The sequence below is a fragment of the Bidens hawaiensis genome, unplaced genomic scaffold (assembly GCF_021521415.1).
Source record: "Bidens hawaiensis isolate Kalapana, Puna unplaced genomic scaffold, B.hawaiensis_p1.1 tig00033545_1, whole genome shotgun sequence".
Lineage (NCBI taxonomy): Eukaryota > Viridiplantae > Streptophyta > Magnoliopsida > Asterales > Asteraceae > Bidens > Bidens hawaiensis.
The window spans coordinates 51849-70195 of NW_027495760.1; the positions used below are offsets into that span (position 1 = coordinate 51849).

The 18347-nt window shown below is 33.0% G+C and overlaps 3 protein-coding genes across 3 annotated transcripts; 2 read left to right on the top strand and 1 right to left on the bottom strand.

Moving 5' to 3' along the window:
• Window positions 1–1122: 1122 nt before the first annotated feature.
• On the top strand, window positions 1123–2277 carry LOC143585062 (protein IQ-DOMAIN 10-like). Its single transcript, XM_077066941.1, has 3 exons — window positions 1123–1200; window positions 1324–1437; window positions 2005–2277. Exons 1-3 carry the CDS (start codon window positions 1123–1125, stop codon window positions 2275–2277), a joined length of 465 nt encoding a protein of 154 aa, XP_076923056.1.
• Window positions 2278–9453: 7176 nt separating this feature from the next.
• LOC143585054 (uncharacterized) lies at window positions 9454–13203 on the bottom strand. The gene is made up of 11 exons (XM_077066934.1): window positions 12846–13203; window positions 12123–12276; window positions 11773–11840; window positions 11283–11353; window positions 11002–11205; window positions 10746–10909; window positions 10612–10667; window positions 10476–10528; window positions 10080–10248; window positions 9913–10010; window positions 9454–9831 (listed from the first exon to the last, which is right to left on the bottom strand). The coding sequence occupies exons 1-11, from the start codon at window positions 13015–13017 to the stop codon at window positions 9715–9717; spliced, it is 1326 nt and encodes a 441-aa protein (XP_076923049.1). The 5' UTR covers window positions 13018–13203; the 3' UTR covers window positions 9454–9714.
• Window positions 13204–16309: 3106 nt separating this feature from the next.
• On the top strand, window positions 16310–17266 carry LOC143585063 (F-box/kelch-repeat protein At3g06240-like). Its single transcript, XM_077066943.1, has one exon. The coding sequence runs from the start codon at window positions 16310–16312 to the stop codon at window positions 17264–17266; it is 957 nt and encodes a 318-aa protein (XP_076923058.1).
• Window positions 17267–18347: the final 1081 nt, after the last annotated feature.

An 18347-nucleotide genomic window follows, 5' to 3' on the forward strand; every position in this document is an offset into this window, starting at 1 on the left:
TGTTATACAGGCGTATGACAAGCGCAAACTGGTTGTACAGGTCGTATGACGTGTTATACTATACTGACATGTCATACGGGCCATAAAGTTTTATACTTTTATACAAATTGTATGAGTTGGTGTTTGCTCAGATCATACGGGACTCATGACGTGACGGCGCAGATCGTTGACAGTATATTGCCCGTATTACCATTTTTCGCATGTCGGCCCGAATAATGAACATCAGATTTAGCATATTATGACAATGCTATCATATTAGATGATCATGTAACAAGTATCTATTTTAGTTTATTGCACAAGTGTTCCATAAAGAAATGTATTGACTTTTGAAAGTCAAAGGGGTAGCTCTCCAACTCTTAAACTAATGAGGATATAAAAACAACAATAATAAAAAAAATTCAAGAATGTTATTAAACTTTGTTTGATGAAGATGGTTCAACTATATTCTTGAATATTGTTATTTTTTCGTGTTCCAAATGTATTGAATCTTTTCTCAAATGTATCTATATGCTATTTGTTATCTAGCAGCATAAAGAAAGTGTAGCATCAACAATGGGATCTAAACATTGGTTCAAGATTATAATCAACTTGAGTAAATCAAGAAAATCAAAAAACAAGACGAAGGTACGCGTACGTATTTGTTTACAAGAATTGTTTTCATAATCTTGTGAATGTAACGGACAACTTCGGTTATCAAGCTTTCACCTTTTTGCAAACCAATGTGAACCTTTTTTTTTAACTTAATTTGTTATTTTTGGAACAGGGGTTTTCAGTACCGGATTCATATAATTTGGAACCCCAACCTCAAGAAAAATACAAAACTACTCTCAGTGAGAATATAGCTGCAACTCGGATCCAAACTGCATTCAGGGCGTTTAAGGTACACGAACGAACAATCGATTATTTCATCAATGTTATATTCACTTATGTGGAAAGAAAAAGAAGCTAACTGTTAACAATTTTTGTAACAAGGCAAGAAAGGTTTTAAGGAATTTGAAAGGAGTATCAAGACTGCAAACGCTTACACGAGGTGATTTTGGCAAGAAACAAGCATCAAACACATTAATCAATCTTCAATCATGGACCAAGATACAAGCCCAGATAAAAACGCGCAGAAAACACATGGTTGAAAATGGAGGAATCAGACGAAAGAAGTTAGAAAATCAGTTGAAACTTGAGACTAAGCTCCATGATCTAGAGGTGAAACATATCTTCTCATTTGGATATTATCGTTTTCAGCTTCAAAAAGTCGTCTATTCTGTTATTGTTTAATTATTCATTAAGATTCAGTTTTATTTACATGTTCTAATAATCACATATCAGGTGGAGTGGAGTGGTGGTTCTGATACAAAAAATGAGGCTCTTGCAAGGATACAACAGAGAGAAGAAGCAGCGGTAAAGCGCGAGCGCGCTATGGCATATGCGTTCTCTCATCAGGTCACAATCCCATATGAATCCTAACAATTTTTTTGCGTTTTCTTTGTTATAAAGAAAACATCGATAGAGCTGAGTCAAGTAATGGTGATTATTGAGCTGATAAACGGGTCGTGTTTGCTGGTTGATGAGTCAAACCCGACCAAGACACGAGACGACACGAACCTGAAAATCGTGTCACACAGACATGAACAGTAACGCGACTCGTTTAAACAGAAAAAAGAACTGTATTTAGTTTCTATTTGCATATTAATACTTTAAAATATCAAATTACATATTATTTTTATTTTTTCTTGAACTAATTATGTTTAAAGCATCCCAATTTATTTTTAAACTTTTAAACTTTGGGGTAAAAATACTAAAATAGTTTTAAACTATATAAACACATTTTATAATAAATAAAAAATAAAAAGATGGGTCAAACTGGTCACACAAGAAAGGCCCATTTAGCTAAACGTCTTCTCGGGTTCACCCAGACCCGTTTAGACTAAACCCGTACCCGCAAAAAATGATTTAGGATCCGTGTTATGTCAGAAAATTGACTCCCTTAATTTTAACATGAATCTGCAGTGGAGGCCCGATTCAAAATCAAGTTTAGGCCCAAAGGATTCAAAACTGGCCACTGCAAATTGGGATTGGAGTTGGGTGGATAGATGGGTTGTTGCTCAGCCATGGGAAAAAAGAGTCCTGGTTGTGTTGACTCCAAAAAAAGTCAACAGCCCTGCAAAAAAAGCCCATAAAAACTCACCAAACAAACCTTTGAGAAACCGAAAGCTATCGTTTGGGTCAGTCACAAAAGTTGAAGATGCAAACACCAAGACCGAACCGAAACATGATGATTAAAGTTTTCAGATTGTGTGAGAGTTAATGGCAAATAAGCACACTGCATTTGTGTATATTTTGTAAAGTTATTTTCTATTTATTCGTGTCATTTTTTGTATAATATTTTGATCTGTAAACTATTTTCTTTGGTTTTTTTTAAGTTAATTATCATTTAGTTTTCTTATACCATTTTTATAACATAATATGTTGTAACATTCTTATAAACACATACCATTTTTCCTTACAGTTTAAATGAATACTGCCAATGGCCATCATTCGCACATGTTGGTGCAACAAAATTTATGGCATGCTTCAATGCAACTACTTACCAGTCCTTTCTCAATAATTTTTCGAGATAAGGTACTTTCATGATTATTTTTTTTGAAAGACCAACGAAAACGTATTATATAGAACCAAGGTACAACTGAACCGGGCAAGCAAGCAGCACGACCCGGCCCACAATACAACAACACCTGGAATCATTTTCACAAGTTTTATTGTTTTTATTGTTTTTTTCTTTCTCTTTTCAATCTTTTATCCCCATCATCACCTTTGTTTTATTAAACATTTTGATAGCGTCCCATTACACATGGTCTAAATAGTATTTATATGTTCAAGTTTTATAAAGTTACATTTTTACCAAGTTACTATAATAATCTTTTAAAAATTATAGTTAACTCATGTTATATTATTACTGGTATTATTATTACTGCTAACATGACTACTTTTTTTTATTATTGGGTTTGTTATAATAAGTTAGTATCATTTCACGAAAGAATACAATTAATCACATAATATAACTCGTCAATGTTTTATATGGACTTCGTGAAGTAGATAATTTAATAAAAAAAAAGAATTTAATATAAGTTTGATAGAAATACAAAAGCGTGTTTTTTATTTTAAATATGATATTTAACTTTTACTATTTTCAAAACATATACATAAATGATGTTAGCTTATATATAGTAAAAGCAATACAAAACAGTTTAAAGGCCAACTTGTATCTTGAAAAGAAATCATGCAAATGAAATAGATAACTAGTTGTGTGTCAATTTTACATTCGTCTCATTATAAGTGCTTTAAATATATACAACTGTATTTTTTTTTTCATATTCATTTTAATATATCTTCTTTTTAAAGTCCAAATATATTAAAAAAGAAAAACGAAAAAACTCACAAGAAACAAAAAAGTCTGAATGTACGAACAAAGAAAAACCAACTACAACCCAAACCACCAAGGAATACCCAAAACATTACAAACAGTATAAACAAATCGGATTCACTTATGTGTTAAACCAATCAAAATTATGTAGATGTATATATATTATTCTTTTAGACGTTCCTTGAAAGTCACAAATTGTTTATTGATGTATATATCATGATATGTAGTTATATAAAAGAAAATAGGAAGTGTTAAACCAATCAAAATTATGTAGATGTATATATATTATTCTTTTAGACGTTCCTTGAAAGTCACAAATTGTTTATTGATGTATATATCATGATATGTAGTTATATAAAAGAAAAAATTCCTATTGAAGTTATGTTTTTGTGTTTTATGGGTAACTATTTAAGGGGTGAGTTATTATACAATAATAAGTTATCGTACATTAGGTACGCGAGCTTTATAAACGTCGATTTAATTTTTACGCGGTAGCATATTCGTAAATAACCTAAATCTAATTCTACGATCTAATTCATCAGTTGATTCATCGGAGGTCCATCCATATCAATATAATTCAATCGTCGATCCATATCAAACTAATCTACAGATTGACATCAAACTAAATTGAGTTATCTAAACCTAAAAATGTTCGTTACCTGCGAATAAACTTCAAACACAATCGGTCAATTTTTTTTACCATTAAACAAACGATTGCTGTTTGTTCTTCAATTTTTCGCCTAATCATACAAATTTGAGCCTTCAATTTTATAGTTGCAAATTATTTTGGATGTTAAACAAAACTGAAGACGCTGTACATTTAAACGTTCTGACAAAAAACGAACACCTTTAAACGTTCAAGTTTAGAAGTTCTGTACCAAAACTTTAGAAGTTCTAACAAAAAGGTTTAGAATTTCTAACAAAAACATCAATCGGTTATGGAATTGCAGAAATAATGCACTCAATCGAGCTCTGATTAAGGTTCAAAATATTATGTTTAAACGTTCTGAAACAAAACTTAAGACCTTTAAACGTTCTAATACGTTCAAAGAATATCTAACAAAAAAAAACATCTTTAAACTTTCTAAGATGTTCTGACCAAAAAATAACATCTTTAAACGTTCTAAGAAGTTCTGACCAAAAAAAGAACATCTTTAAACGTTCAGGCTTGAAACTTTAAACGTTCAGGCTTGAAACTTTAAACGTTCAGTTAAAACCCATTGCTCAAAACTCAAAATTGATCAACTGAAACTTCAATTTGATGATTAATTGGACCAATTTCAAAGTTTAATTGATCAATTAGTTCAACAATTTCAATTTCAATTGGCCAATTTTATTAAATGACCTGTGAACAAGTCGACTGAGGAAGATGGTATACGGTGGACGGAATCGTTGGATGGTGGACGGTGGACATAATCGTTGGATGGTGACGGATTGTTGAACGGTCATGGTGAATGTGGACAGAATCTATGGGAGCAGTGGATCAGATTTGATGAAAATTACAGTATTGCCACCGCGTGTTATTTGAAATCGACGAGGATATTTTATTTGTGATAAATAGTTTGAATAAATTGTTGGGCCTATACATATACTAAACAAATAGCACAATTGTACAAATACAAGTCTATATGGCATATATATAGAGGCTTTGGTCATTTTCATCAAGTGTTAGATAAAAGCAAAATAAATGTTAATCTTCCGAACCAAACATATCATTCAATGACCTACTATTCATTGTGTCTATTTATAGCATATAGAGGCTTTGGTCATTTTCATCAAGTGTGAGCTCAAAGGAGAAGTCTCCATTAACTTGAAACATTTACAAGTAAACAAATATGAGTAGGTTGTTACTTATGATGAACATGATGCTGATGGTACTGATCTCTGTTGTTGTAACCTTAGTTCCACAAGCCCATGCCATCTCTATTTCTCAAATAAGGCAGATTGCAGCCAAGAATAATATAACAGGTTTGTTCGTGTTTGGCGATTCAAGTGTTGATCCGGGGAATAACAACCGCCTTAATACGGATGATAAGAGTAACTTTCCACCATATGGGATGGACTTCTTTGGTGGTCGACCCACCGGGAGGTTTAGTAATGGAAGACTTGCCACTGACTTCATAGGTACATGCATATATATATATAACATGCTTTCATACAACTAGCTAGCATAATACTATTTGATTCTTAAATATATATGATCTGCCGCTCTCATCACCGCCCGCGAGCACCACAACTAGAAATCAATGCGACAATCATGTTCTGCTTAAGTTTGATACATTAACTCAATCAAACTTGATGTATATAAACTCTATAAAATATAAACCAAACATAACAACAATTTTCTTTGGTCAAAAAAGAAAACAATTTGTTTTAAAATTTAATTTTGATATTTTATATGCAAACGTTACGAAAGGGCTTGTAGCCTAGATGTATCGTTGTTAACATGCTAGATGATTGAGCATTTTAGTATCAGGATAAAGATGCACATGTAAAAAGTAGTTTTAGAATGTGTGAGTTAGCGCGTATATAAAAGCTTCGTATGCCTTGTTGTTCAACAATAATTTCTTAAAGTACATATATAAGATTAGTATTACTGCCAAACTCTTCACAAACAAAGCTTCCAAGTTCCAACATTAATATGTAGTTAATTAATAACATTTTCAACTAGGTTAAGTTAATGAAAAATAATATGGATAACTTTATATAATAGTAACAATTTTTTATCATTACACCAATTAGGTTATTGAAAATTTTTTTGTTTCAATTATGTCACTTGCAAACTTTTTTTTTCTCAATATTCAGGTTACCCACAATTTTTTTCTCTCATTTAGATTACTTAAGTTTTACATATGTACTAATTATACGTTTTTTTATCATTTAGGTAGATAATTATCTGACGTGACATATTTTTCATTTAAAAATTTTTGTAAACGATGATGTGGACCGATGATATGTAATTTAAAATTAGTGACATGGATTTTATTAATTAAAGAAATTGACAAATTAAAAAAAACATGTTTTCTTAATTATTAAAATATATAAAAATTATTTTTGTTTGTTTTCTCGAAGAACACCATATTTCAATTTTGTTATTATTAGAAATACTTTTCTATTAAAATATTTTTAGTTTTTCAATTTCATATACTAATTAACTTTATATCATTTAAGCATAAACATATGGTTAAAATTCTAAAAAAAAATAAATTAAATTCATCTAACATTAATTTAGTTAAATGATATATAATAATTAGCCATTCAGAAAAATGATATAATAATTCAAAAAGATAACAAGTAATTCATCGTATAATCTAATTGAGACAAAATAAATAAATAAATATTCTATTGTGAGCAACGTAATTGAAACAAATAAAGTTAGAGTAACCTAATTGGTATAATGGTTAAAGTTTGTTACTATTCTATGAAGTTTTCTCAAAATAAAACTACTGATTTGTAAATTTAATCGGTAATGTATTTTTTTATTGAGAGCATGTGTGTTTTTAAGAGGGAGACATTTTTAACAACTCTAATGGAGAAGATTTAAATAATAATTTACTTTCAAATTAAAAAGGTATTATTATATGAGATTAATTGGATTAAGTTTCATTATTTATTTGATTTTCATAGTTTTTTTATTATAATTTTTAGTTTTCTTGGGTGTCTTTCATTACAGATCGGTGAATGTTGCATTAAGTGCAAAAAAACACGAGAACGCGTCGCATTCATTTTATTGCATTGAAATGCTAACTTGCACATCTATGTTATATTTATTAATGAATTAAATATTATTTAACCATTATCAAAGTTCTAACAATTTATGATGTCATGAGTACAAAAACAAAATAAAGTAATAATAATAATTGTAATTATTGATTTTATATCATTCAGCCGAGGCATTGGGTTATACGAAGTAGATACGACCATATCTCGACCAAGAACCGATGAGACCCTTTGATCTCTCCCATGGTGTTAGTTTTGCTTCTAGCGGTTCTGGCTATGATGACCTTACGGCTCAAGTGTCGGTATGTGCTTTACTAACATACTTTTTTTAAAATGATACAACTATGTCGTATTATTATGATATGTATAACACGATATGCATAGTAAGATAACAACGCCTCACCATATATATGGGCTTGAGATAGGAAAAAAAAATTAAAAATAATAATTTATGCGTACATGTATATTTATAGATGTATACAATCTCACTATACTAATAAAAGAAAATAATGATGATGATGTGACAATTTTACATTCATTCTTGGTCTAATCTCTCTTCTCATTCATCCTACCTATCCATGAGTTATGGAGTAAAACCATATTAGCAAATATGTTATAATTTTCTTTCTAATTCTCTAATATTTCATCTAATTCATCGTAATTATCCATTGGTCATGAGTCAAAATAAGTTTGTTAAATGGGTTACAATTTAATTTCTAATTTTCTAATTTCTCATCTTATTTATCCTACCTATCCATGGGTCATGGGACAAAACAATTGAGTAATGAGTTATAATTTCTCTTCTAATTTTTTAATCTCTCATCTCATTATCATAATTATCCACGGGTAATTTGTCAAAACAATTTTTGCAAATATTGTATGTAAAAAAAATCGAATTTGTAAATTTGAGATTATAGACTTCTTATTGTCTGTACTATATATTTTATCTTCTTTTTATCTATAATTTTATTTATTCTTTCTGGATCTTTTTATCTTTATTATTTTACAAATCCCGTGTAATACACGGGTTCAAAAGCTAGTACTTTAATAAAATAATTCAACCTTATATAAGCTAATATCATGTCTTAGTTGATTAATTTTATCATCGATTGATTTTTAGTTTGTCATACTAATATCAAGTTTATTTTATTGATCATGTGAAGAATGTGCTGTCCTTGTCGCACCAATTTAAGTATTTTGCGCATTATAAAAGAAACTTTAGCATGAAGGTAGGACCGCAAAAGGCCCGTGAATCTGTCAAGAACGCCGTGTTTATATTAAGCATGGGAACAAACGATTTTCTACAAAACTATTACGTGGAGCTCACACGACGTGCCCAATACACTGTCGACCAATATGGAGATTACTTGATCTCTCTTTTAAATGGTTGCGTCAAGGTACTCACTTTTGAATGAAGAAAACGTAACAAAATAATGTGAATAGCCATTTTGTTACATGTTTTATACCGTAGACATTTGAAAACAACTTCACATGTATCACGTCAGTGGTATAAAACATATAAAAAGTGACTGTTTATATTTTCTCAAAAGTAAAACATTAATATATGTAATTTCTATGACTATATGAATTGGAGTATAAGATAAACATAATAATATATGATGAGTATGAATTGTTGTAGAAAATGCATTCCATGGGAGCAAGAAGACTGGTGATTGTTGGGGTTCCTCCTTTTGGATGCATGCCTTTGGTCAAGACGCTGAAGGGCGCCAAATGTGACGACGAGTACAACAACGTAGCTATTTCATTCAACTCGAAGATAAAAAACGCATTGCTTACATTAAAAACAACTTTAGGGATGAAAACGGCCTACGTCGACATTTATGGCCTCGTTCAAAGTGCAATTCAGAACCCTAGTAAATACGGTCAGTTGTTTCTTTAACAATTGTATGAGATATGCATTATATCACCGCCTTCTATTTTAATTTTGAAGGAAATTATATCATGTACAGGGTTTATAGATACTACAAAGGGGTGTTGTGGGACTGGAACGATTGAATACGGTGTTACTTGTAAAGGCTTGGGTACATGTGCTGATCGAGATAGATTTTTGTTTTGGGACGCAGTTCATCCAACGGAAAGGATGTATAAGATCGTTGCCGATGAGGCCTTAAGTAATATTCTCACCTATCTATTTTAATGATCTTAAGGATATATCATAATTTATGAAGTTGAAACCTTATTACAAAACTTTGTGGGATATGCTCATGTATCATGATCTAAATAACTTAGTAATATACTATTGTTATGTGTGTGATGAGTCTTTTTGTTATAATATAATTAAACACACCCTAAACTTGAAACATATTTCTTTACATTATTTTGTGTACACTTATACATACATCCATCAAACAGGCAAACATTCAATATATGTCCTTTCCAAAACTAAACCTATACTTTATTCAACTTCTCACTCAAGCTGCCCGGTTTGTCACCGGACCACTACCCCATACATGTACTTGTACATGTGTGTGTATACATGGTACATAAATATACTTATATGAACTTGGTTAGTAAAATGGCACAAGTCTTGTCATTACTTGAAGCACATGCCATAACTACAAACTACCAGTGATGAGTGAAGAAGTTTGGTGTTGCTTTTCTTGCTGATTAATTGTATCGGCAACATGCGCAACCACTCCAGCTCCCGCTTTATGAAACCACTCATCTTTCACCTGAAAATTACACAAAAACCGAGTTTAAATATTCATTCTTTACACTAAAAATAATAATAATGATAATAAAAAATAACGTACATGAATATTGTTATGTGCGAAGAACGGCCAAAGTGAAGAGTGGAAACTGACATCAACTTTTTTCCATCCCAATTGTTGTAACCCGCGGATCATTTCCTCTGTAATCAACAATGGAAGTGTATTTAGTTATTGGATAGCTTAAATAATGAAATGGTTTACGAGTCTACCTTCCATGATCTCGTGGTATTCGAGGGTATTTTGAGTAGTGGGGACATTTTGGGCTGCTTCTTTTGCTCTTGCGGCTTCGGGAGGAAAATTTGAGCCTTGGGATTCTACGGGTGGGCAATACTCCACATCAACGACGTGTTTATAACCATCCAAAGATTTGAAAGGAGGCTGAGAATTTAAGCATATAAATGTACATTCCGGTTATGTTTCATGCGGTCTAGAAATATTATATGAATATTCAATGTTTTCATAACAGGACTGGGTCTAAAAATTTTAACTACATTTTAACTATATATTTCTGATACATAACAATATATGAAAATATTTTATGTTTTGGTGTGAACTTGCAACTTTGATAAAATATTAATCGCCTCTACATATAGGGCATAATGTACCTTAACAAGCTCAGACTCCCTTCTGATTGAGGATGTACGCCGACCAACCATATCTAGTAGTAAATGATAAGTTGAAAGAAAAACAAAAACAAAAACAAAAGCATGAAGAGCAACACATTAAACGCATGCAGGATACGATCATAGGCGGCATTGGCATACAAAACACGATATTTAAACGCACCAAGAGCCGATCTGCAACACAAACAATAAGCATTGTAATCTGACTATTTCTTTTAATGAAGATTTCCATATTTAGTCGTTTACACTTACATAAAATCGGCATCTTCAGCATCTGTTGTCATTCTCAAAAGCAGAGGCGGTCGGTCAGGTTTGCCATCGGTTAAAAACAGTTGACTACCTGTCCGTCCCACAAAAATAGGAGCCATTGGAGCTGCAATTTTTTCTAACATGGGAAGACCGAGAAGAAACGGAAGCTGAATAATAAATAAATAAATAAAAACATTATTTTATAAATATGAAGTCCTACAATCAATTGAATCGATTTCAAATAATAAAAAAGCAAAACCTGCTTGTTGCCTCTAACACCAAGGTGAGGTGTTGCTAGGGTTATAAAACTAACGGCCTCCAACCCAGCGATCTGGCCGGCTGATTTATCATCAGTACGGGTATAAAGAACACCTATTGCATATCGTGCAATTAGACCACCGAGCGAGTGGGCTAAAAATGATATTTTTTTAAGGTTTTCTCTACTCTTCACAACTTGCTTCACCTGTATGTATGTTCGTGATCAAGTATCATACATGAGATATAATGCAATAAGCACTTGGCAGCGATTTGGATACTTACTTCATCTGCTAACCTTTTTCCAGCCCCGTCAATTCCAGCAAAGGTTTTAGAGTAAGCGTTACAAGAACTTGCTGTAATAGGATATTGAGATAAAATAAAATAACTCATATATATATATATATATATATATATATAGGAAAGAGAGAAAAGAGGGGGGGGGGGCGTTCAATACAAAACCAATAAGTAGAGTAACTGTGAAAACCACATAACCACGTGTACCTTTTGCTTTATTTCAGCACTATGTACAAGTTTTTTATGCAGTTTTCATGGTTCTCTGCTTAAATTGGAACTGAACCATGCCAGTAAGTGCACACACATATATACATACATACACACATATAAACATACACATTTAGCCACGCCAACCCTAAAACATTACTTAAATACCAGATTTCAAACGTGCAATGATGCTATGTGTGGTTCTTCAAAAGACGAGAATTAGAAAGCTGTGACCATAAATGAAAGAAATGAGAATATGAGGAAGTAGTACCGTATATCAAAAAGTGTCGCCCCAATCGTCTTTTGAGCTCTGCTTCTACATATTTCCAGTCACTCGAGCTGCATAAAGTGATTTAGAGTATTGTTCATGTTAGTATCAAACATGAAACCAAATGCTAAAAAACAATAACCAAATACTAATATATCAACGCGTGTTTATCAAAGCATACTGCATTTGCAAGAACTGGAACTGTTTTAATATGTTATTGACTTATTGAGTAAAGCTGCCTTTTAAGGAACATAAAGTTGACCCAAACATCTCAAATTATAAAACAGTAAAACGGCAACATCTACAACTATTAAAGATTTAGAGCAGTGTTGTAATAATAGTTAACACATTACCTTGCATATATTCCATGAACAAGGACAAGAAGATGATCCTGCTCTTCGTCTTTCACCCCATTGGCAGCACTTGGTGATATGAAGCTCCCATGAGTTCGAGTCGAGCTCATCGCGTGAGCTTTAAGGCTTTGATGCTTCCAAATATTACTTATACCTACATAAATTCAAACCCGCAAATTATAAACAAGAAACAAAGTTATAGAAATATCCCATACACGTAAAAAAAAGGGATTTTTGAATCAGGGGTGTCAGCAGAACCACCCTCGGGATTTTACTGGGTACGTTTGTTTGAACATTAAAATCCTAGTAGCTATTATATTTTCACCTCATCACTTCCATTTAAGAACATATGTTAATACCTATGAACTAGGGCATAATTAAAGTTAATAAATGTTGGTTTTAAAAGACAGGACACATAAGATTTAATAACCCCAAAAGAATACAATAAAGTTTGAAGCTTTATGAGACAAGAACAATATAATAATAATAATAATAATAATAATAATAATAATAATAATAATAATAATAATAATAATAATAATACAATTTGGGGGAAAACACAAAATGAACAAATACCCTGAATAATTGTCATGAAAAGATTGGCAACATCTTTCCGCTTGAGTAATAAAATCAAGAAAACAAAAGTTAAAAACAAAAACAAAAGACCACCCATTTGAATAATAAACTAAACTAATCATAAGACGAATCGAAGAAAGAACAAACCAAAACAATTGGAGAAAGCCCAGGAAAATCCGTGGAAACAGGAGGACGAGGAGCACGGGTTCGGATTCGGGTTTGGGTTTGGGTTCGGGTTTGAATTGGATCCTAAATTAGCGTTTCTTCGAAGAAAAATAATCGGAGGTGTGGCGTAGTTGTAATGAAGCAAGGAGGCCATCTGTATGTTGTGTCTATATATAGATATAGATGTTAATGTTATGGGAGGTTGTCATCATCATCAGCATCATCATAATCGGTTCATATCATCTAATCATGTGTCTGAAGAAACAAAGGATGGAAGCCCACGCCTACTCATTTTGTTTGATGTTTGGCTTCATGTGCTCTTGTTTAATATCTTCAAACTTATAAATTCATAATTTCACTCTTTTTTTTTTTGGTTTAAACGTAAAACGAATCCTTCAAATGAGTTACTCCGTGAACATTCGTCTGAAAATACGATAGTGATAATACACCTGAGATAAACTTGTTCAGCTCATTGATCCAACTAGTGAAAGTCACATATTCGCTTAATATCATCATCACCTAGTGTATTTGAAACTAAATATTGGGGGCAGGAATCGAACCTAGATATATGTAGGGGTGCGCAAGAAACCGAAAAAACCAATCTGAAAACCAAAAACCCGAAAAATCCAAACCGAGAAAACCGAACCGAAGCAAAAATCGGCAGTTTGGTTTTATGTTTTTGTAAAAACTGCATTAACGGTTCAGTTTTGTTTTTAAATGTAAAAAAAACCGAAAAAACCGAACCGGACCAAATTCCTAAGTTTTTTTTATGTTTTATATTGAGTAAGTTATAAGAATTTAATAAATATTTACCAGGACAGATCTTGTATTAATCTACTATAACTATAGGATAGAAGGATAGAGTCCAAGGAACCTAAAAAACTCGAAGAAGAGCGACAAGTTCTCGAACAAACAGCGGGAGAAGCAGACTGAGCCTGTTACATTGATAAAAGACAGTCCTATGATCACCATCTTCAAAAAGAAAAAGGACACATACTACGACCAGTAAGCTCAGCACGAGTATCGACCTACTGAGGCAATGACCATGCACCTAAAGCCACACAGCCGAGACAGCGACGGGTTCTCTGCCCCTGCGAGGATGGAGCGACAGAAGTTTTGAGAATTCAAGAGAAGGTCACGGCGAGACGAGCCGTTTATCATTACGATAGGTGTCAAGTGGAAGTGCAGTGATGTATGCAGCTGAGGCATCCTGTAAGTCCCCCCGGGGCGTCGCCGATCGATACGAGATCCGCACGAGGTCTAGGAGTGCGGAATCCTCCAAGACTCGTTTATGGTGTACAGACGAATAACACAAACACGTACACGATCAAATATACAAACAAATACTAGAACGGGATAAACAAATCTGCAGATTCATATATAAAATAATCACGTTACATACCGTAACAAAAACAGAAAACACGACTGACCCGAGGTGAGCTCTACCTCGGGTCGTCTCACACGACTCTAGTCTCTTACTCTCTCTCAATAAACAAGCTGCTCAAACACACACTGATTTCTGGATCCTAAAACTAAACAAGACACAACTATATATAGACAAACATTCACGGGCCTGGGCTTCAGTAGGCGAAGTTGTTCTAACTTCGCCTAAGGCGAAGTTGTGATAACTTCGCCTAAGGCGAAGTTGTGATAACTTCGCCTAAGGCAGAAGTTGTTACAACTTCGCCGTTGGCGAAGTTGTTCTAACTTCGCCTAAGGCGAAGTTGTGCTAACTTCGCCTGTGGCGTTCCGCTGGTCAGAATTGCATAGCGACGGTCACAAAATGCACCAACACATCCTAACAGACCGGTAGACTTGAACCTTGTTCCTACATGACCCGATCAATTTTTCAAAATTAGGAAGTATACATGAAATTAGAGTAAATCGCATGGAGCATCTAAATAATTAACTCTAAAAAGGTCATATAATTAAAAGAATAGTCTAGGCTAAGATCCTATTTAAGCTCCATAAGCGAGCTCAGGGTTTAACTTGTTTACTAAACAAGCTAATTCTTGTGCTAATTTATTAAAAAAAATTACATTAATAGCATATATAAATCAATTTTTTGTTGTCTTGAATAAAAGAACTTAGTTGGTGTAGTGGTACCCATTCTACACTATTTTTTTTCCAGTGGTTTCAGTTGTAACGGCGTCAAGATCTTGTTCTCCTCACAGTTTTAGACTTTGATTAGGCCAACCGGATTAGAAAATCAAACATCGGGTTTATACGGGTTCAAGGAGTTGCGAAATAGGAAAACTTCTACGAGGCTTGTGGTTGGGGTCTTCTTCTTAACTCGATGAGTGTGATGCAGGAGCATATGATCTATTAAGTGGACACAACCCGATCTAGGACCTGCGTGAAGAAAGCATGGAGCAAGGAATAATTTAGGCTACATACTTACCTGAGTGATAGGGCACCTCCCTAGCCTAGGCTATACGGGTGCCAAACCCCGGAGTTCCTTGCTGTTAAGAGTTGGCTAATCCTTGCGTAACATTGAAATCAAATATTTGGAAAGTTATTTGGAGAAGTGAAGTATATGGGAATCGTGTCACCCGTTTAATTCATTAGTAGGCCGCTTGAGTGAAAAAAAAAAGCTCAATGTTGGGTTATAACTTATTACTCATCTTTACCTTAACACTTTTAAATATCAAATAATATTTACATTATTAAAATCTTTACCTTAACACTTTTAAATATCAAATAATATTTACATTATATTTAATGTGTAGTAATGAAACACAACTATTACGTTAGATTTAATATCATAAACAATTACTTGGAGAAAAACACTATATATTACTAATTTTAGAGCCCGTGTCACACACATAATAATTTAAATTATAAAATTACAAGTAAAACAAAAAATTATATAGCGTATATGAAAAAATGTGTGCATAAATTGATTTTATTTATATCACAAAATGGTTTTTTTAGACAAACTTAATAAAAAATACACGTGCAAAAACGTAGCCGAGAATGTTTATTTCTATTGAAAATTTCATTCTCGATGTCATATATGTATAATTGAAAAAAATTTGGTTATGAACCAATTTCGGAAATAAGATTTCGCATACGATAGTAGTTCCAACCACTTAGCCTAAAATACAGAAGGATCGTTACCTTTATTGATATATTTATCAATTTACCACACATCGACAGAAAGAAGAACTTTAAACTGTAACGACGGATATTCTTCAAAAACTATATTTTTCTGAGTTACATCATGAAAAAGATTTTGATAAGTTTGTGATAATGTTCATTTATGATAATAGAGTATAAATCAATTTATTTATAACTGAATGAAGCGGGATTGGGCTTGGACTAGGGCTTATTATAACATACCGCATATATAGTTACGTTACATACATAACTTATAAATTGCCGTTCAAAGAAAACTAAACTCTCTTTATCAATTTCAATCGATCGTTCTAGTTTGCAGCATTCGAATGGCAGAGCTCGCATTTGATGTTGTTGAGCAGATGCTGATACGACTGGATGTGAAAGATGCACTCCGATGCAAGAGCGTGTGTAAGTCATGGCTTTCTTTTATATCCACTCCTCGTTTTGTTAAAGCTCACTTGAACCATAATATCAAGAGTGATCGTGACAACCAACAACTTGGCCATAGAAGGATCCATGATATAGGCAGTATATGCTACGGGGTTGTCCTCAAGTCGAATTATATTGTTGGCTCTTGTAATGGCCTCGTATGCATTTACCCTGTAGCTGGTGAATTTCTTGTAATAAATCCTTCCACTAGACAAGAGAAGAAACTGCAAATGCCGCCTAAGGGGTTCGAAGAAGCAATCGGAAGGAGATTTGTAACTTGGGGTTTTGGTTATGATTCGTATTCAGATGACTACAAGGTTGTGGTAGGTCTTGAAACACCACCGACGACACGTTTTCATGTCTTGTCATTGAAATCAAATACTTGGAAAGTTATTGGAGAATCAAAGTATCATAGTATGGGTGGTAACGGTATCTTATGTGATGGTGTGCTTTACTGGTTCATGGCTAATATAATAAAACTTAAGTTAATAATTATTTCTTTCGATTTATCTACAGAGGAACTTAAAAAAATCCCCCAACCAGATGATGCTGATTATAAGACGAGCCCTTTCTTTAAACACAAACTCGGACTTATACAAGACCGTCTATGCATATATTCATGTCCTTCTTCTAAGATATGGGTAATGGTAAACAACAAGTGGGAACAGTATATTGATCGTCAGCAGAGCGAGTATGATGTTGCACACTACTTGAGCGGAGTGAGTGATTCACAAAACAAGAGGGGTTATGTCTACAGTTTCAGACATGATGATGGTCACCGTGTACCCTGCAAAATGGACTATATTCGTTATAGTATATTTGTTAAGAGCCTCGTATCTCCACATCTCTCGTAAACAGTTAAAGACCTTCCATTGATGGACCTATATTTATTTAATTTGCTTCAGTATTAGTTGCTGCTCTTTATTCATATTTACTATTCATTACCAATAAATTGAATGGACATGTTTCATATTTATTAACAAATAAAACGATGGTCTACTACCATTAAGCTTTACAGATGCTAGTATTTAGTTATTTACTTTTGACCCAGTAATGTGAGGAAATGCATGCTAGTGAAGAACTCTCATCAAATTATAAGTCAAAGTCAACTCAGCCTGTTTGTTTCCACATAATCATGCAAAGATGAACGCCGGTTGTGGCCCGTTTTACACATCAATAGTAGGTCTAGAGGCTTCTCATTGTTAGTATAAAAAACGAGTGAACATAGTATTTCCATGTTCTTTTGAGTTGACTGGTCAACACCTTTTTGTTATTTTGATTTTTCTAAACTAACTAATGCCATGAATATTGAGCAGCGGTTAGTTACCGATCGATATTGTGAATTCATTGGTGGATATTGAGCATGTTTGGTTCCCTAAATAACAGTTTCGGCGTGTATGTGTTCTTTCCAGCACAGAAAGATGGGAATTTTGTCTGTAAATTAATATGTTATTTGTGCATGACTGCCTTATTTTGAACATAAAATTATTATTTGATAAGACATTTTTTCCTCTAGGAAACTGATGTTACATAACATAACATGGTTAATTGTACTACTTCCTTTCATATGTAACACTCAACATTGTTAATATTATGCTGATTGATTGCATCTTAATGTCTGATTTATCCTGGTTCGATTATTTGTTTTTTACTTCGCTTCTTTGTGTCTTTTTTAACAACTCCGTTAATACTATTTTTTACTTACTGATTTAGTTAAATTGTGATTTAACACAATCTTCAGCATAGTATAATTAAAATTTTAAATCACAATACAATCTTGTTCACATCCATTTCTTTATTAATCAAGCTATTGTATCCACTAATGTTGGAATATCTGATATATTATATGTTGGTCCCGGGTTACTCATGTTGAATATAAAAAATAGAACATATATGTATGTTATGTACCGAGATTCAGAGCCAAGCGGTTGTGGA

Bases quoted from the DNA above. Each gene is read 5' to 3' on its own strand.
- LOC143585054 (XM_077066934.1), bottom strand. From the start codon at position 13,017: ATGGCCTCCTTGCTTCATTACAACTACGCCACACCTCCGATTATTTTT. The intron at 11,206-11,282 runs GTAAGTATCCAA...ACATACATACAG, and splicing joins GAAAAAGGTTAGCAGATGAA to GTGAAGCAAGTTGTGAAGAG. The intron at 10,011-10,079 runs GTAGACTCGTAA...TGTTGATTACAG, and splicing joins ATACCACGAGATCATGGAAG to AGGAAATGATCCGCGGGTTA.
- LOC143585062 (XM_077066941.1), top strand. From the start codon at position 1,123: ATGGTTGAAAATGGAGGAATCAGACGAAAGAAGTTAGAAAATCAGTTG. The intron at 1,201-1,323 runs GTGAAACATATC...ATCACATATCAG, and splicing joins CTAAGCTCCATGATCTAGAG to GTGGAGTGGAGTGGTGGTTC. The intron at 1,438-2,004 runs GTCACAATCCCA...ATGAATCTGCAG, and splicing joins CATATGCGTTCTCTCATCAG to TGGAGGCCCGATTCAAAATC.
- LOC143585063 (XM_077066943.1), top strand. From the start codon at position 16,310: ATGGCAGAGCTCGCATTTGATGTTGTTGAGCAGATGCTGATACGACTG.